This window comes from Oncorhynchus clarkii, chromosome 28 (assembly GCF_045791955.1).
Source record: "Oncorhynchus clarkii lewisi isolate Uvic-CL-2024 chromosome 28, UVic_Ocla_1.0, whole genome shotgun sequence".
In the NCBI taxonomy this organism is placed as follows: domain Eukaryota; kingdom Metazoa; phylum Chordata; class Actinopteri; order Salmoniformes; family Salmonidae; genus Oncorhynchus; species Oncorhynchus clarkii.
This window is the reverse complement of record NC_092174.1, coordinates 18,725,382-18,746,257: the sequence shown is the minus strand read 5'-3', so window position 1 is coordinate 18,746,257 and position 20,876 is coordinate 18,725,382. Positions and strand designations below refer to the sequence as shown.

Here is a 20,876-nt window from a genome sequence, read left to right as displayed (position 1 = left end):
TCGAGAGGCTTCCCTCTGGCCGGCACTTCAGAATGCCCATGGCCAAGAAGAACGTGTGCGAACATGAATTAATTCATTGTGCTGTTGAACTACTGAACGCAAAGTAAATTGTATCACTATATGTACTTATCTATCCAGTGCAGCTGGGACAGCGGTCGTTTTGAGTGAATGTATCAATGTCTTCTATGTTTTTACTGTTTGCAACATGATGGACTGACTGTTTTAAATGTGATGATGTGAGAAAGAAACATGTCCATCCTCGATGGACAATAAAGTTTTATTCTATTCAAGTATTCACAGTATTGGCATGACATCACTAAAAGGGGGAGCGGCTATTTTCAGGGTCAACAATGTGTCACCACCACCTGTAGCTAGCTAGCTGTCATTTGACAAATCTTGGTGTTTCTGTAAACAGATAGGCTTTTAAGAAGGGCCTGTTCCAAGTATTCCAGTGAGACAAACCTGTTGGACCCCCCTACATTTAATTACATTTATTTAACATAACATACAGTAGTGGAACACATGCTGGGAAGAGAGCTGACCATGGTCCTGAAAAGGTGCCTTGTTTGTGGAGGGTAGAATAGAATATATTTCCTTTATTTTGGTGGTAATAGGTGGCTGGTAATTTTTATTAGCTCTGTGTCACTTCTTAGAGGGACCTAAGGAGCAAGGTTAGGACCCAGATAGTGTTTCACTGTTTATTTAGTGTGCTTATCCAGGCAAAACAAGAGCTTATTGACGGAGCTTGGTACATACTGAGCTTGGTACATCCTGAGCTTGGTACATCCTGAGCTTGGTACATACTGAGCTTGGTACATACTGAGCTTGGTACATACGGTGCTTGGTACATACGGAGCTCGGTACATAAGGAGCCTGGTACATACTGAGCTCGGTACATACGGAGCTTGGTACATACTGTATTGTAGCTGGCTAAGACATTGAAAGCATAAACAACAAATCGATGACTTGAGAGACTATGGGTTCTATTCTATCTGTATTGCTGAAGCGTTAGAAATGTAAAGGTCATTTCTGACTAAGCCGCTGGCGCTGTAACGCTAAACTTCTGCGATACGGATTGAATAGAGCCTTGAATGTGCCACGAGCTCTATATCCTCAGAGATGATTGGGCAGAAGAGCAGAGTTAGAGCAGTTCTTTTTGTGTGTTTGCAATCCTACCAAACCACCTGTGGATCTTTTTAAAGTCACATTTTTTACTATGAAAAGCAGAATAGATTCCATCTATAAGGCTTGTTGATATATTTATTCATGATTACTGATATTTCTTATGGTGACTTCCTTCTCTCCAGTGTGTGTGTGTGTGTGTGTGTGTGTGTGCGTGCGTGTGGGGCTATACGACATGAGTCAGTCAGCATTCCATCCTGTTACTGTGTGGTTGGTAGGAAGTGTTGACAGCATAATCTACAGTCTGAAGTAGCATGAAGCTGCCAAGCCACATGAATCACCATGCAGATTGGAGATCAGAATAGCACCCAGCCAATCACAGACACTCTGGCTGACAATGAGGTGAGATTGGCAGGGTAAGGGGAGGAGGCCAAGCTAACTGTCAGGCTGATGTGAATTGGAGCTTACTCCACAGTGACCAATGCTTTGTTAGTGTTTGTCTTTCCTGCTCGTACAGTGCTGCTGTTGCTCACAAATCAAATCACATCACATTTTATTGGTCACATACACATGGTAAGCAGATGTTAATGCGAGTGCAGCGAAATGCTTGTGCTTCTAGTTCCGACAGTGCAGTAATATCTAACAAGTAATCTAACAATTCCCAACAACTAACTACCTTATACACACAAATCTAAGTAAAGGAATGGAATAAGAATATGTACACTACCGTTCAAAAGTTTGGGGTCACTTAGAAATGTCCTTGTTTTTGAAAGAAAAGCTAAAAATGTTGTCCATTAAAATAACATCAAATTGACCAGAAATACAGTTTAGACATTGTTAATGTTGTAAATGACTATTGTAGCTGGAAACGGCTGATAATGGTCCTCAGTACGCCTATGTCGATATTCCATAACAAATCTGCCATTTCCAGCTACAATAGTCCCGTTGATGTGGATAGGGGGATGCTCCCACTGCTGTTTCCTGAAGTCCACAATCATCTCCTTTGTTTTATTGATGTTGAGTGAGAGGTTGTTTTCCTGACACCACACCTCCTCCCTGTAGGCTGTCTCGTCGTTGTTGGTAATCAAGCCCATTACTGTTGTGTCGTCTGCAAACTTGATGATTGAGTTGGAGGCGTCCATGACCACGCAGTCATGGGTGAACAGGGAGTACAGGAGAGGGCTGAGCAAGCACCCTTGTGGGGCCCTAGTGTTGAGGATTAGCGAAGTGGAGATGTTGTTTCCTACCTTCACCACCTGGGGGCGGCCCGTCAGAAAGTCCAGGACCCAATTGCACAGGGCAGGGGTTGAGACCCAGGGCCTCAAGCTTAATGATGAGCTTACTGTGGAGGGTACTGTGGTGTTGAAAGCTGAGCTGTACCGTACATATTTATTTTTGCATTGTCTGAGTAGGCAAGAGACCTCACAATACGATGCTAAGGTTCCGAGTTGAAAGTTGAAAGATAAAAGGTTTTTGCAGTATAGGACACAGCATTAACATGGCCCACTTTTTAACTCTGGATGAGTTTCAAATGGTACCCTATTCCCTTTATAGTGCACTACTTTCGACCAGGTCCAATAGGGCTCTTGTCAAAGGAAGTGTACAATAAAGGGAATCGGGTGCCATTTGGAACACACAACTGTGATAGGCAAAAGGAGTTTATGCCCAAATGTAATAACATTCCACTATTCCTCCTCTGTACTGCCACTATTACTATTGTTCAGAACCGAATGGCTCAAATGGCATGATTATATATCCTTGGCTTGTCAAAGTAAACAGTCATCTCTCTGGCTGTCTTCATGGTGATATGAAATGATGGGATGCATCATGTACAATTATATCTTTCGTCGAACATGAGTGAAGTAATATCTGCTAAGCAAAATATGTGACCAGGGTTTCACTAGGATATACTTTGAGGCTGAAGGAAATACTGTACACACTACTGGCGAATAATAGTTTGAAATAGCCAGGCATTGGTAGTGTATGCTACCAATGCCTGGTCATATCATTTCCTGGACATATCATTTCCAGGTCATATATTTCCAGGTCATTCCAGAATGCAATCCAATGGACACAACATACATGGAGATTGACATAAGATTTTGTGATTTAAATGGTATGAGTCTTGTCAAAGCACTAAGTGTTGGGGTAGAGCTGACAGTACTCCTGTAGTGCAGATGAACCTGCCATGTCTACGGCACCAATGTCACCCTATTCCCTACATAGAGCCCTGGTCAAAAGTAGTGCACTATATAAGGAATAGGGTACCATTAGGGAATCAGATATGGACTCAGCTGTTAATAAGACACAGGGACATCCCATGGCAGTTTATAATAGCAATAAGGCACCTCGGGGGTTTGTGGTATATGGCCAGTATACCACGGCTAAGGGCTGTTCTTAGGCACAACGCAACACGGAGTGCCTGGATATACAGTAGCCCTTAGCCGTGGTATATTGGCCATATACCACAAACCCCCGAGGTGCCTTATTGCTATTATTAACTGGTTACCGATGTAATTAGAACAGTAAAACTAAATGTTTTGTCATACCCATGGTATACAGTCTGATTTAAAACCAGCAGCATACCACCCTGCATCCCGCTTCTGAAGCTAAGCAGGGTTGGTCCTGGTCAGTCCCTGGATGGGAGACCAGATGCTGCTGGAAGTGGTGTTGGAGGGCCAGTAGGAGGCACTCTTTCCTCAGGTCTAAAAAAAATATCCCAATTCCCCAGGGTAGTGATTGGGGACATTGCCCTGTGTAGGGTGCTGTCTTTTGGATGGGATGTTAAATGGGTGTCCTGACTCTCTGAGGTCAATAAAGATCCCATGGCACTTATTGTGTTAACCCCGGTGTCCTGGCTAAATTCCCAAGCTGTCCCTCACACTGTCACATAATCATCCCCAGCTTACAATTGGCTCATTTCTCCCCTGTAACTATTCCCCAGGTCATTGCTGCAAATGTGTTCTCAGTCATCTTACCTGGCAAAAAAAAAATATTTATATATATATATACACAAGGGTGTGAACCACCAAGTTTATAATCACACTTAAGCCATTGTTGCTGCATGTACAAGTTCATCTAGAAGAACTGCTTAATTTACAAAATATCATAGAGTACACACACCAATTCATAGAACTGCTTTACTTGAGGCAGGCATTAGCGTAACTACATTTAGTTTACTCACAATCGTTGTCCACAACTTACACTTATTTGCCCAGGTCTCAACAATCTGAGGAAACACATATTGCTTGGTATCATTATCACTATGGTAACTAGAATTGTTATCAGTATTCACTTGACCTAACTGAGCAGTTTTCTTTCTGATCTACATTACATGGTATGGTTCAGTACACGGGACCAAAGTGAAAAAAGACATCAAACTTAAATATGTCCTATGATTCAGATGTGATGACCAATATAATCATTTACACACACATACATAGGAATCTAAAAACAAGATTTCTGTGATTAATATATTCCAATCATTTAACAGATAAAACTTTTTTTCAATCAGTCAAATTCTTGATGCACTAAATTGTCTGTTTGGAAACAAGCTCCACAGACAAAACAATAAAGGCGCCATATTGCACAGCTAAGATCAGGTCACACTTTCTCGCACGGCATCCACAAAGACGGAGAGGTGGAGGAGAGGTAGAGAGGAGGAGTTGTGGAATGGGAGACAAGAGGGAAGGAGAGAGATCCCCGGTGAGAGCTGCTGCTGAGGCTCGGTAGTGGGTACTCCTCTCACTGTGGAAGAGCTTTGAGTATGGCGTTCACCTCCTCTGCGACAGCTGTCAATGCAAACTCAAACTGCTCCTGAGGGTGGAGAGAGAGACAAAGAGGGGGAGGGAGAGAGGGGAGCAAGAGAGTCAATGTAAAGTTCAAACCAATGTTCTTTCCAGATTATTTTGAAATAGACTCACATTACAGAAATCTAAACACCTGGGGAGCTACAGTACAACGATTCATGTGAAAGATGGTCTATTAAAGTCCGTAATTCTCTGTGATTCAATAAGCAACCACTAGGGGGAGTGAGACTTGCGTTTACTAACTAAACAAACTGAGATTTACTATGTCTGTATCACCTAAACCACTGATGTAGAACCCTAAACTACTGAAATCAATAGTGCTGCATCAGACATATATTGCAGAAAACAAAGACTTCTACTAATAAAACATTATGATTTCATCACCATAATAGCGAAAATATGATAGTCACTCACTGTGGATAAATAGTTTAATAAAGGATGGTCGATATGACTGCTGAGGCTACCAATCTAATAATTCTCAGTGATTCCACACTATAATTACTGTTTCCAAACTGGCTGTTGATGCACTGTGAATTGTCTGACCAGAATAAATATTTGTTCATTCTTTGTGTTTAGTGTTGGGGAACAACATGGGTCCCATTTGAGCTGACACTCCGGAGAGAGAGAGCTCTGCTTTATGAAACAGACAATAAAGCTCTACACTTGTTGAAGACACAGAGTGTACCTGTGTCACACGTCCCACTGTAAACAAGACACACAACTAACTGAGCTTGCCAGTCTCTCTCTCTCTCTCTTACTGTAGAAGTATATAGGAAGGACCATAAACCTACGACAAACCTAGCACTACACTAAAGCAAAGGCAATCATTCTGAAGCGAATTATCAGAGCTGCAGACACTTCTTCAAGCTATTAAAGCTAGGTTTTCAGATAAAAACAATGGATCAAAACGTTTCTACATTTCTTAGTTTTGTCTGTTCTACTAGACTGTAATCCGGGGTGATGTATTCAACTCACCATTTTAAATGAGGTTTGGTGGTGATGTACAAAGGCTCTGAGGTACATCATCCTCTTTGAGGAAATGTATTGCGAGGATTGGATGTCAAGGTAACTTCTGCTCTCACTGTGTTACATTGTAAATGATTGCATCAGCCCTGCACCAAATCCAGTTGTGAAGAACATCCATTTGTGCACCAACTTACTACGCAATGGCACCAGCCTCTATAGTAAGCTCCCTCCCTCCCGCCCTCTCGAAAATGAAAGAGTCCATTAGAGTTCCCAGTAGAGGCGAGGACAGTACCTTTGTCTGGACCATAGCCGGCCGCTGGTCCCTCAAGTGCTCCAAGGTGGCAGCAATATCAATCTCCTTAGCACCTGCAACACAACACCAACAACAAATTGGACAGAGTTCAAAGCCAGGAGATAATCCAGGCAGCGTCTGTCAATCTCCTTTTTCACTCGCTCCCTTTGGAACCTCCGCCTTGCAGCGATTGAAAACTATTACATTCATCCCATCTCCACACAAGTGCTACAAACAAGGCTCCGATTGTTCTTGTTGTCTGGATGAAAAAAAGAGAGTGGAGAAAAACTGTCTGGGGGAAAAAAGACCATGTTTGCAAAGATATTTGTAAAGCCATGAAATGTAAGATACCGGAATCAGAGTGAGTCAGGGATTTAGCTAGGATTCTTAAAAAAACAACATCAAAATCTAAAAATAAGGATTTGTTATGATAAAAGCTTTGTCCCCCCTGTTGCTTTGTGAGCTAAACAAGGTGCCCTATAGGCTGTCTCAGTATCAGGCAGCGAGGGGTGGGGAGTGTCTGTCTGTCTGCCTGTCTGGCTGTCTGCCTGGCAAGCTGCCGCCCAGGTGAATAGCTAGATGTGCTGGCTACTGGACAAGCGGAGCTGCCTCCCTTCCCTGTCTCAGCACCAGTGCCCAGTCAGGCTGGCAGCAGGCCCAGCCCCAGTGCCCAGTTGGCACCACTCCATGCTCCCCTGCCGACCAAACACGGCTGTGATCACAAAGAAGACGGCTATCTGGGTCTTGAACTAATTGGGGCCAGACTACATGATCGCCTGTGTGGCACTGAAAGCCTACCGTGAAACCTCACAGAGGAAAAAATAAGTAACAGAGCGAGGGAGACAAGCACAACACAATTAAATTCATGAGGAGTGGTGATGAAAATAGATGGAAAGAAAATGGATTTGATTCGTTTTCTGTAGCTAACTACCTCAATCCCTCCCACAGATTCCTCAGAAAATCATTCTGGTGTATCAAAAGAGCAAACTTTTTGTTTTGACACATAAAAATAATAATAAGCTAGCTCGTTCAAGCCATTCTCTCTTTCAATATGACAGTTTTTACTTTACAGTTACAAAGGAGGAACTCAAGCCTCCTTTCCACCCCCCAAGAATGGTGCTCACACAGTTCTACGAGCACCACACTGATAAGTTCTTTATTTTCTGGGAACTAAAAATCATACTATTGTGCTGGTTCTAATAAACCAGACTGTGGAGGAACAGTATAAACGGCTCAATTGAATTTCCCTCGCAAGATTCCCTTCAAGGAGGGGAGCCTGAGAAGAAAGAAGAGAAAGCCCCAACTCCTTATGGGAGCTGTGAAAGAGACAGAGTCGTGGCTAGCAGCTGGACCTCGGGCTGAAAGCACTCCTGCACTTGTGCTGACGATTCTTAAGTTAGAGAGAACATTACAGCAGTAGAAAAAAAGAGTATGTTAAAAAACCTGCATAATTCTCAGCCTCCGAATTTACAATTTATTCCTTGGGAGAAAAGGAGAGGGTACAAAAAGAGACGAGAGAATGATTGTGTGTCCAAGGGCCTACAGGTCCTTTGATCAGGTTGAGGGAACGCTGTCGCTGCAACCTGGGCCTCCTGCTTCTCAGGAGACAGACAAAGAGGACCCTAGCCCTAACTGGCCGGGCCCAGATTCCTTCCCGGCACGGAGGGAAAAAAGTCTTTGGGCTGCCTCACAGCGTGACAGCCTGGGAAAAGCCCCTCTCAGCAGGCCTAAGATGCCTGCTTTGGCCTTTGATATTTCATTAAGGCCAAGGTCACAGGCCCGGTCAGAAGATTTTGCAATCACTAATACACAAATGTAAACGCACACACACACACACACACACACACACACACACACACACACACACACACACACACACACACACACACACACACACACACACACACACACACACACACACACACACACACACACACACATCACACACACACACACACACACACACACACACAGAGGCGAATAGGTCAAGAAAAAAAGAGGGGGGAACCTGTGTGTGTGTGTGTGTGTGTGTGTCATGCTGAAGCAATTGGTGTAAGGTGCTACTGATTTGAATAGAATAGCACATTCCAACATAATCCGCATGCGAGTCTACATGAACACAATGATGTATAGTTTGTATAACATTCAAATAAACATCATGAACTGATCATAACACATTTACAATTTGCTTGATGTAAATTGGCAAAGTAGGAACTCTCAAACTACATATCTGAAATAATAATTGTGATTGGGAATACTGCCATTGGAAAATATTAACCCCCCCCCCCAAATCTCTCCATCTCCATTGATCATTCATACAGTGACGCTGCACCCCAGTCAGTCACCCTCTAATGCATTTCAAGACCCACGGCTGAAAAATGGCTTTAATGTTGCCATGGTGATGCCTCCATCACAGAAGCATAAAGAGAAAATAAAAGCTGTCTGACTCCCACCTTTAGCCATCTTATTGAGAACCATGTCAATCAGAATGTATGTTCCACTCCTCCCGGCGCCGTCGCTGCAATAGAGAGCGAGAGAGAGAGAGAGAAAGAGAGAGAAAGAGAGAGAGAGAGAGAGAGAGAAAGAGAGCGAGAGAGAGAGAAAGAGAGAGAGAGAAAGAGAGAGAGAGAGAGAGAGAGAGAGAGAGAGAGCGAGAGAGAGAGAAAGAGAGAGAGAAAGAGAGAGAGCGAGAGAGAGAGCGAGAGAGAGAGAGAAAGTGAGAGAGCGAGAGAGAGAGAGAGAGAAAGAGAGAGAGCGAGAGAGCGAGAGAGCGAGAGAGAGAGAGAGAGAGATAGAGAGAGAAAGAAAGAAAGAAAGATATGAGCGTCATTAGCTATGTGTTATTGTTGTTCTTATAGCCCTAAAAATGAAAATAAGTTGTTCATTTTGAATGCTGATATTATTTGTTTGATATTGTTTGACTTCCAAAAAGCGTGCCCTGCTTCCATGCACTTATAACAGGTGACAGCTTAGAGGACAGTTTAATACTCTGCATGTTTTATGAAGGGGCTGAACAACATCAAAGCATGATCATTTTGGAATAAAACGGTTGTTTTGGAGATTAAATATAATAACAGGAAAAAATGAACCGTCCTCAAAAGTGGCAAAGCTGAAATATTATGCAAGGGAGAACACATTCCTTTTCTTCACGTTGCTGGTGAAAAACAAAACACTCGGTATAGAGATCGATGTTGTCTGTTGAATAGAGATATAATATTTACACTATGCATTTCACTTATGTCTTTCCATGTCTAAATCCTCTACTTCAACTGGTGTTGGTGAGTGGTGTGTGTACATACTCACACAGTACACACACAGTCTGTTGTGTACCTGAACACACTGGGCAGTGATAATAGGATGTGCATCCCAAATGGCACCCTATTCCCTTCATAGTGCACTACCTTTGACCAGGGCCCGGTAGGGCCACTATATAGGGACTAGATTGCCATTTGGGACACAAACAGGAACTCAAGGGGGATGATGCTATCTATGTCTATGATCTAAGGTCTGCAGTGTGTACCTACACCTAGCAACGTCTAGCACAGGTCATTACGGACTGATCAAAGATAACGCTGGGGACAAACAGCCTCGGACCACAAAAAAACACGTCTTAAGATGTCTGCCTGCCTCGCCTGGCTGGTCTGTCAGAGCTGAGCAGAGTGAGAGAAGGAGAGAGCCCTGTGATCTGTCTGCAAGGTGCATCTATGTATTGTAAAAGGCTCTAGCTATTCAAATTGTGTTGCTTATGCTAACGATTATTTGAACACTGAAAACACAAGCTGCGTAAACTCTAAACTATATTCCAAATGTTTATTTCAGGTTTGATATATATTTGGGAACTGTGGATAGGACTGTGTACACACAGTATAAAAGGAAAACACAGTGACTTAGATCTTTGCACATCTATTCAAGCCGTATGACTCAAAGAAACGGAGCAATACTCATAGATGTCAGGCCCAGTACAGACACACAGTATAATGTGTTCCATCATTTACCTCTACTGAGGTATAATACTGTTTATACTTGCCTGCAGTGGACTATTATAGGACAAGATCTTCCCCGGTAGCACTTGTTAACCTTTCTGCAACAGAACAGACAGACATAAAGCATTATAAACATTAAATTCTAACATCAAAATTCAATTAAATATAACATAAAAGAGTACACCCAGTGATTGAACCAATGTTATTCTCATTTAGGCTTGGTTTTAACTGGGCAACACTTCTTAAATGAATAAATACCCGATAGAAATGCATTTCTGTATATCAAGAACAAGTCTACATCAAGGTAAAAACATTATAATGATACTATGGAGGAAAGATACATCCCCTGTCAATCAAATCACATTTAAATAATAAATCCACATTTCACAATCATAATTAATAGACTGACTTAATGAAGATATGCCATTGCAGTGGTGATATATTGGATTGTGGTAATGAGGTGTGATGGCTGCTGGGTAAAATGCCTGTCTACATCCCAAATGGCACCCTATTCCCTATTTAGTGCACTAATTTTGACCAGGGCTCTGATCAAAAGTAGTGCACTATATGGGGAATAGGGTGCCATTTGAGACTCAGCTCCTGTGACCGCCGTGCATTAACCTTGTACAATTAAAGACATTACACAGTGGCGAGAGAAGGAGACACACTCCTGCCAGCAGCACCGTACAGCAGCCCTCACATTGTTAGCTACTAGCTGTTGTTGTGGGGGTGAATTATGCTGGACCAGATCTTTTGATCATGGAGCGCAAGAACTACAATGTTAAAGGGGTCTCGGTGGTGGGGTTTAGGGGGTCACTTACTCCCTTAAAAGTACACTAAGTAGGCTAATGATCTTACTGAAACGTATAGAACTAAATAAGAATTCAACTTCCATCTGCATGTATACTACAGTACTTATACATGGGGCAGGAAACGGACCACTTAAGCCGAGGATTTGTTTCATGCTCTCGCTATAATCCCCAATGATAATCTCTTTAATAAATTGGATTTAAATTAATAGTATTTCTTCATCGATCAAAAGTAAATTGACAGAAAAAAATACGCAACAAACCAAATTTTTTCACAATTCAGAAGTCCTGATCCCACCATGAACCAAGTTACCATAGGACAACAGCAGATCACCAATGGGGGGTTGGTTGGGGGAGTAGTGGGGGAATTCAAAGGAGGGAGGCGATCCTTAGAGAAGTTAAGCTTATAGAGAGTATCAGTCAGAGGAAGTCAAGCAAATCATGAGCAAGCAAAAGGTGAGAGGTCGTTAGAGAGAGGAGAGGCTGAGGAGAGAGAGGAGAGGGGTAGGAGGAGGAGGGGGGTTCCGCAAGGCCCCTGGTTGCAGAGTCACAGTTTCCAATGATCACTTTTGTGACTATGCAACTGGGCTCATATTACTAGCTGCAACATCACAAAAATGACACTGGCAACCGCTAATTAGCTGGCAAAATAACAGAAGGAAGAACCAAACCAAAACAGGTAGGTAGCTAAGAAACTGAAAAAAAGAGTGTGCTGCTCAATCAGAAGTAAATCATGTTAATTAAATACATGCCGGCATACAGAGAGAGGAATTAGCTAGCAGTTTATGTTCTCGAACCCTCAAGTGTGATAAATGATGCCGAAACCACAAACCAATATTCAGATTCAAGTGTTACTGCAATAGCATGCGATAAGAAATTGAGCGAGAACTCATTATTTTCCCTCACCATTCCTTCACCTGTGATAAAAGACAATATTTCTACACTCACCACAGTTGGTGGTTTCGATGGCAGTGTGTTTTCTTTGACCACATATCCTGGCCCTTGTCTTTCCCCAGAAGATCTCACCTCATGAGTGTGCACCACAAATACAATAACACCAGGCTATATAACATCACACTGCTCAGACTTTCTGTTATGTGAAAGTGTCCTCGGTGGGCCTTAGAGAGCAGCAGGGCTCGCAATATAGAGATCACTGAGTCATAGTTGTGATGATACTATACGAGACTGGCACGTAAAAGTGGGAGGAAAATAACAGAGAATATTAAAAGGGAACCAGAAGTTTAATACCACAAAATACCTTATTAATACCATATTAATCTGACAATAATATGGTCGCAAAAATCTGGTATCTTTCCCACATATTTCCTGGAAACTTTCCCCAGATTCCTTCAGGCTTTCTGGAAAATCTGAGCATTTTGGGAAAGTTCTCCGGATTTTTGCAATTTTCGATAGTGGTGAGGATAGCCCTGACTCTAGGAAGTCCTACCTGCGGAAGTCCAGGAGAGTCCTGCTGGACTCAGGGACGTTCTGGTTGAGCCAGGTGAGGAAGTGGAACTGTGTGACGGTGCGCGTCTCATTGGTCTGCATGTTCTTCAGGTAGAAACTACGAACCAGGAAGTCATCACACCAGATGTGCTCCGACACCAGGTTCACCTACAAAAAGAGGAAGTGATGTCAGAGAAGTCGAAGGAGTTCACATGGTCTAATTCTATGGTCAGAGTTATCTCTGAATACACACTTACGCATGCCATTATACGTGCACTAGATTTTAAACATGTAGTGCACCTTAAAGTTCGTATTACTGTATTAAATTATATTAAACAGATTAATACAATTAAAAGGGAGTCCGTTTACAAAAACATTATGCTGAATTACTCTGTTACACAAGAGCCTGCGTTTTAAAAACAAAACGACTATAACCATATTTCAATTGAGAACAGACAACACACACAACTAGAATAATGTAATAATGGTCTATTTGATCAAACAGCCGACATTGGATAGCCAGGCCTCGTACCTCATAGATGTGGTAAAGGTTGGACCCCTCGTCAGGCCAGTAGTGGTAGCACTGTTTGACTCCGCTCTCAGTGAGGGGCGTCAGCATGACAATGACCACACAGCCGTTCTCCCACACCATCTGCACACAAAAGACAGAGAACCGCCATTTTGTCACACGGCAACGCCAGATAATTGCCTCGTGACATGCCTACACACCCGCACTTGCCTCTCACTCACGCAACTCTATTCAGACGCTCTCACACACACTTTGAACCACCTTTTATGTAGGAGCCCATTCACTTGTGTCACAGGAAACAGACAAAACAACACAAACAAGAATATTTATTCTTCTCAATTTCTTTGGAATAAAATGCTTGATTAAAATAGTTCATTATCATCCGTTCATTCATCTTATTGAGTCGTCTGCATCTAAATTACAGTATCATCTACTTTCCAAAAGGCAATTGGTAAAAACACTGTTCGCTGTCGCTGTGAATTTATTAAAGTCCTCGAAATGGTTGCATTTGTCAAAACTTTAACAATAGTAAAACAGTTTGGGAACAAAAATAAAAAAACAGCTACATATCTAGGGGGGTTGACAGTGCAAATTAGCCCACACTAAAGCATGACGCTACAGTGCATCTGACTGTCAATGTTTTAATTGTATCTGTCCCTTAACAAATGAATACATTATCGTTATTGAGAGAGTCCCTCTCCCTGTTGTGTCGTTCCAGAACGAGGAGTGCCTGTGTAGGTGTATTTTTCCCGCTGACATAGAGCCAGTTTATTTGCCGTTGGCCAGAAACTAGATAGGCTCCAGAGAGCCATTGGCAGGATAGAAAAACAGCAGGCAGGTTAATGGAGCTAATAAAACATTATTGTTACAGTCATCAGATTACCAGGATGCTTTCACCTATGGCTCAACATTTAATAATAAAGATACTAGTGAAAGTAGATCCTCTTAAAGGGGCCATCAGCAGTTGCTACATCCAGTTTGGAACTTAGAAATGAATAACTGTGTATGTACCCATTGATTCTAGAAGGATATGACTTCTAAATGCCTGACGATCGTATTCAAACTGTTGTACCCCATCAGAACCCAAAATAGAAGCCCGTTTTACTCCAATGTTTGTCAACAAAGTAACTGTAGACACGCCCCGTATAGCTTCAAAACATGGTTAATACTACATTGTGATGTCGTGGATGGCCGGTCCTTGCATCCATAGGTCTGTTTATGAACTTCAGACTGTTAACATTTCTCCAGCCCCATCCCTCAGTTTGTTATACTGCAACCGGGGGCTGGGAGGACGTTTTGTTATGGTTTCAACTGCTGATTGCCGCTTTAAGCCCATTGAACAACGCTCCCAATAACTACAGTTATAATGGTCCTGAATAAATGTGAAGTTACATCTAGGCTATTACTTGATTCTCCATTGAAAGTGCTTCTTAGTCTAGGACTAGTCTTAATGTGTGTCTCGGGAAACCAGCCCTTGATGACTGTAGAACATCATTCTTCTGGAATGGACACTTAAAAATACCCTCAATTAAAGCCTGAATATGGAAGCTCTCTGAACTCTGAGTCGCCTTAATGACGAGAGGGAGAGGGAGAAAGAGACAGGGGAGAGAAAGGGGGTTAGAAAGAGAGCAAGAGAGAAAGAGGGAGCGATAGAGAGGGGGAGAGGGGAAGAGGAGAGGAGAGGGGAAGAGAGTGGGGGAAGGAGAGAGAGCGAGAGAGAGAGGGGGGAGGGTGGAAGGACGGAGAGGGGAAGAGAGCGGGGGAAGGAGAAAGAGAGAGCGCGGGAGAGAGGGGGAGGGAGAGAGCTAAAGAGAGGTGAAGAAGAGAGAGAGCTGCATCCTGTGTGGAGAGGGCCAGTGAATGGACAAGAGGGAGAAGATTAGTGAGGAGAGGAGAGAGAGCCTCCATCCCCCCTCTCCAACAGGGATTAGGCAGAGAGGGGGGTCCAGGGACAGGGGGAGGCACATACTTCAGTTGTCCTCATGCTGGGCCAGGCACTCCTTCCACTCAGTAGCACAATTCAAGTAGCATACTGGTGACAGAATATGCATCCCAAATGGCGCCCTATTCCCTACATAGTGCCATTATCAGAGAGGTAGAATAATAATGAACCACTTTATCGATTGCATGAAATAATCAAATCAAATTCAAGACGACCTCCCTTTCTCTCTATCTGTATGTATAATGTATACTGATATTTGATTATCATTTGCAACTAGATTGTGTAGCGGTATATATGGAGGCTAAGGTGTCTACAAAAAGCACTTGTCTCCAGTTTGAATTACACTGCTAATAACACGGTTCCCTTCTTGTTAAAGACTGGAGAAGATATTGATTTTATGAGAGAGAGGAGTGTACCTGCCAGAAATCAGACACCGTGGAGGGGAGAGGGCCTTGAGTAGCAATGTAGGCTGGGTTCCGTGGGTCGTGGTCCATCTGGGGAGAGAGAAAGAGAGTGAGAGAAAGAGAGTGTGTGAGAGAGAGAGAGAGAGAGAGAGAGAGAGCGAGAGCGAGAGAGAGAGAGAGAGAGAGAGAGCAAGAGAGAGAGGAAGAGAAAGGTTATTACTTAATTATTGATAAAGTACAGGATCAAAGTTTACCCTCATAGGTGCTTTGAGAAAGAATAATAATCTTAGACTGGGTCCCATCGAAAAATAGATCAAATCAAAATGTAAAACTAAATCATAATGAAACAACACTATCGGGTCCAATGAAAACTTCACGGAATCATTATCACATAGAAAAAGGCAATTTAACAATCTGTAAGAGCAATTTTAGCATGAGGCTGATTTAAAGTAACATCCCCAATGGCTGTAGAACAAGGACAATCAGAGTATTGCTGCCTGCCCTGCCCTTCCAAAGAAATAGCCTTGATGGCCAGTGAAGCGTTCAAGGTCTCTATTGGGCTAACGCAGGGTGCAAAACCATTCACCCTGGTTAACCAAATGTTTGTGGACGAACTCCTTTCTATGAATCTCAAATCCAAATGACGGCTTTTCTTCTTCTACGGTGCTTAAATCAACAAGGCTGCTGAACTCTCGCAAACTTGGAGTGCGAAGAAAATTGAAAAGAAGCGTGGGCCAGAAACGTGGGGCGAATGCGAGAATAGGTAAGTGACAGTCATACCTATTACCATGCAAATTGTATGGAAAATGTAATAATTGGATAGGCCAATTTAGCTGGAAGCAATTATGGGAGAAGACAGATAATTCCAAGGCTTGAACACACAAAATGGTCTTTAATAGTATTCTGTTGCTTTATGAACTGAAATAATAAAATGTTTTAAATGAACTCGGGTTTGCACAGAAGATTACACTTTTAACTTTAATTTATTAACTGGGAGAAGAAAAGAACAGTATTAACTAGCTAGATGTTTGAATTTCAATTAAAGCAGAAAAACTGTCACTGCAAAGTGCATTTGTTAAAGGATGGAGGAGAATAGACGGGCTGTAAATGGTAAAGTGCTTTTTAGTCATTTTATATAGTTGTCAATTATGACAAATGCTAACAAGGAGTCAAACATTTTAGCTTTGGCCTTTAAAAAAAAAAAAGGAATAAAGAAATACAACAAACGTCTACTGTTTTATGCAATATCCTTGCTTGACGACTCAAACGGAATTCTTCCGTTGCTGTCATTCGCTACATACTACAGTCTGAGACTGCCATCATTGAAGTTGTTTGTGGGGACGTCAAAATGAGGGGTGTTGTACAAAACAAAGTGATCCGTGATTGGAACATCTCTAACCAATTAGAGTATGAAAACCAACGACCAATTTTCAAAAAGTCACTTGGGACCAATCAGACGGTCTAGAATGTATTTCCATCCTAGAAATCGTTGGGGAGGTCCTCAGATCCAGACTCATTGCTAAGAAGAAACTAACGTCCGCAATACCCTTGGGGAGTATCTGATAAAACATAGAAACGGACTGTGTCCTTGGTAAATAATAATTTGTTCTTAACTGACTTGCCAAGATAAATAAAGGTTAAATATAAAATGTTAAAATAGACTCAATACGGAGGCTCAGTGTAAAGTCTCTCAGAACACTCAGCACAGAGAGAAAGATAGAGAGAGGGGAAGGAGAAAGAGTGAGGGAGGGGAAGGAGAAAGAGAGTGAGGGAGGGGGAGGAGAAAGAGAGTGAGGGAGGGGGAGGAGAAAGAGTGAGGGAGAGAGAGAGGGAGGGGGAGGAGAAAGAGAGTGAGAGAGGGGAAGGAGAAAGAGTGAGGGAGAGAGGAAGGGGGAGGAGAAAGAGTGAGGGAGAGAGGAAGGGGGAGGAGAAAGAGAGTGAGGGGGAGGAATACTGACTGTACGCATTCTCAGTGTATGTCTCTCTTCTCCCTCCCTCTCTCTTTCTCTAGCTCCCTCTCTGTCGCTCTCACTCTCTCTGTTGTTCTCTTTTTTTCTCTCTCTAATTTCTCTCTCTCTCTCACACATCCAAGTGTCTGCTGTCTCCCAACTGAGAGTTGGTGCTAATGACATTCTTGAGTGTGTTTCTTCCATTCAGTAGAATGGGGGGGCTGATGCTGTTGATGGGTTTCCAGGAACCCAGGTTGGAGAGAGACAGAGATATATTTTTCTTTCTCTATCTATCTATATAGAGAGAAAGAGAGAAATATATATATACACACACAGAGAGAGAGAGAGAGAGAGAGAGAGAGAGAGAGAGAGAGAGAGAGAGAGAGAGAGAGAGAGAGAGAGAGAGAGAGAGAGAGAGAAAGCGAGAGAGAGAGAGAGAGAGAGAGAGAGAGAGAGAGAAAGAGAAATATATATATACACAGAGAGAGAGAGAGAGATAGAGAGAAAGAGGGAGAGAGAGAGAGCGAGCGAGAGAGAGAGAGAAAGAAAGAGAGAGAAAGAGAAAGAGAGAGAGGGAGAGAAAGAGAGAGAGAGAGACAATGAGAGAGAGAGAGAGAGAGAGAGAGATTAGTCATTATTGGGACCTAATGAGGAGCAAGCAGCAACGCGACAGGCGTAATCATGGCTGTTTTGTTCTGCTCAGCCACGGCCTGTGTTGCTGTAATTATCAGCCTTTCTTCCCTTCTGGCCGGTGGCTGTCGGTGGCAGCTATTGCAGAGCACTGCTCTGTCTCTGTCTGTCTGTCACCAACGCACCATGGGGGACCGAGGCTTATCAGGTGATTCACTGTGGTTCTGGGCCTCATTTCAGAGGTGTTTCAAAAGGTATTCAATGGGATTGAGAGAGGCAGACTCAGATGTTTTGTTCCCCATGTATTGTGAGGGACAAGTAGTTAGGATCTGAAAGTGAGAGTCCATAAGACAAGCTGGAGCATCCTTAGAAACTCGACATACACTTCAACTTAAAACCAACAGGTGCACTGTACTGTAATGTCTTCAAAACAAAGCCATGCAATAATAGTCCAGGATGGCTTGAAACCAGAGATCCTACAGTAGAGAGAAGAAATAACAAGCTCTTTATGCCCCCATCACAAGGCAGCTACACAATTCTTATAATAATATCGTTTTAAGTTTTGCTTTAGGATTCAGTGTTACTTTGCAGACAAACATTCTCCTGAGTGCCAACAACAACGTTGTGCGCGTGGGCGAGTGAGGAAATCAAATTGCCAGAAGCAGAGGTATTTCTGTATAACTGGTTGTACCCATCATGCTTGTCAGTCGGTCGGTGTTTGGAAAAGGTTCTTCTGTTTAGTTGTGAGTCACATCCAGGCACCTTGGTGTGACGAAGCCTGGGATGTGTCCCAAATGGAACCAGATTCCTTACATAGTGCACTACTTTGGACCAGATCCCTATGGGCCCTGGCCAAAAGAAGTGCCCTATAAAAGGGAATAAGGTGCCATTTGGGACGCACCCCTGGATTTGAAATGCATAGTGTTCCTGCTTCTTTTAATGGAATGCTTCGGGATCTGCCTCCAGGTTTATTTATTTTACAACCGTTTTCAAATGGGTATGATCAGTTACTGAATTCACATGGTTCTTATTTCCCTCATTCTCTTACAAATGTTTGGTCATTGGACATTCACAGTTGAGTTACAGAACACTATTGTGCTCAAAACATCATTTTTTTGATACTTTAAGCAGGTGTAAAATACTGTATTTAGGCCTACACTCTGGATGTTTTCCAACAGGAAAAGTTCAATAAGCCTGAAATAAATGCTTCCTCATCCTGATTTACTTCTTACTGTATGTATTTGCTTGTTTATGCTGGGTACTGCAATTCAGCTTTTAGCTGCCGATGTGTAATCAACTAAACCTGAATATACTGTACATCGAGTGTGGGCCAGCATGCCTGTGGAACACATGCCCTGACGAAATGAGGCTGTTCTGAGGGCAAAGGGGGGGGGGACTCAGGAAGGTGTTCCTAATGTTTTGTACACTTAGTGTGCATATGCAACATCGGAACCCCCCCTAAATTAACTGCATAGCCGTGCCAAACAGTAAACAACAACACATACACCAACATCGGAACCCCCCCTAAATTAACTGCATAGCCGTGCCAAACAGTAAACAACAACACATACACCAACATCGGAACCCCCCCTAAATTAACTGCATAGCCGTGCCAAACAGTAAACAACAACACATACACCAACATCGGAACCCCCCCTAAATTAACTGCATAGCCGTACCAAACAGTAAACAACAACACATACACCAACATCGGAACCCCCCCTAAATTAACTGCATAGCCGTGCCAAACAGTAAACAACAACACATACACCAACATCGGAACCCCCCCCTAAATTAACTGCATAGCCGTGCCAAACAGTAAACAACAACACATACACCAACATCGGAACCCCCCCTAAATTAACTGCATAGCCGTGCCAAACAGTAAACAACAACACATACACCAACATCGGAACCCCCACTAAATGAACTGCATTGCCGTGCCAAACAGTAAACAACAACACATACACCAACATCGGAACCCCCCCTAAATGAACTGCATAGCCGTGCCAAACAGTAAACAACAACACATACACCAACATCGGAACCCCCCCTAAATGAACTGCATAGCCGTGCCAAACAGTAAACAACAACACATACACCAACATCGGAACCCCCCCTAAATTAACTGCATAGCCGTGCCAAACAGTAAACAACAACACATACACCAACATCGGAACCCCCCCTAAATTAACTGCATAGCCGTGCCAAACAGTAAACAACAACACATACACCAACATCGGAACCCCCCCTAAATGAACTGCATAGCCGTGCCAAACAGTAAACAACAACACATACACCAACATCGGAACCCCCCCTAAATTAACTGCATAGCCGTGCCAAACAGTAAACAACAACACATACACCAACATCGGAACCCCCCCTAAATTAACTGCATAGCCGTGCCAAACAGTAAACAACAACACATACACCAACATCGGAACCCCCCCTAAATTAACTGCATAGCCGTGCCAAACAGTAAACAACAACACATACACCAACATCGGAACCCCCCCTAAATTAACTGCATAGCCGTGCCAAACAGTAAACAACAACACATACACCAACATCGGAACCCCCCCTAAATTAACTGCATAGCCGTGCCAAACAGTAAACAACAACACATACACCAACATCGGAACCCCCCCTAAATTAACTGCATAGCCGTGCCAAACAGTAAACAACAACACATACACCAACATCGGAACCCCCCCTAAATGAACTGCATAGCCGTGCCAAACAGTAAACAACAACACATACACCAACATCGGAACCCCCCCTAAATGAACTGCATAGCCGTGCCAAACAGTAAACAACAACACATACACCAACATCGGAACCCCCCCTAAATTAACTGCATAGCCGTGCCAAACAGTAAACAACAACACATACACCAACATCGGAACCCCCCCTAAATTAACTGCATAGCCGTGCCAAACAGTAAACAACAACACATACACCAACATCGGAACCCCCCCTAAATGAACTGCATAGC

At 43.0% G+C, this 20,876-nt stretch overlaps 1 protein-coding gene across 1 annotated transcript in view; it reads right to left on the bottom strand.

The window, feature by feature from the left end:
- Positions 1-3,985: 3,985 nt before the first annotated feature.
- Positions 3,986-20,876, bottom strand: part of LOC139386907 (receptor-type tyrosine-protein phosphatase N2-like) — a 144,508-nt gene continuing 127,617 nt past the window's right edge. The window contains exons 19-25 of the mRNA XM_071132783.1: positions 15,315-15,392; positions 12,960-13,079; positions 12,429-12,595; positions 10,217-10,270; positions 8,643-8,707; positions 6,190-6,263; positions 3,986-4,938 (exon numbers count right to left, since the gene is read on the bottom strand). Of these exons, the coding sequence (XP_070988884.1) occupies positions 4,867-4,938; positions 6,190-6,263; positions 8,643-8,707; positions 10,217-10,270; positions 12,429-12,595; positions 12,960-13,079; positions 15,315-15,392 (630 nt within the window). The 3' untranslated portion in view covers positions 3,986-4,866. The remainder of the gene's footprint in view (positions 4,939-6,189; positions 6,264-8,642; positions 8,708-10,216; positions 10,271-12,428; positions 12,596-12,959; positions 13,080-15,314; positions 15,393-20,876) is intronic.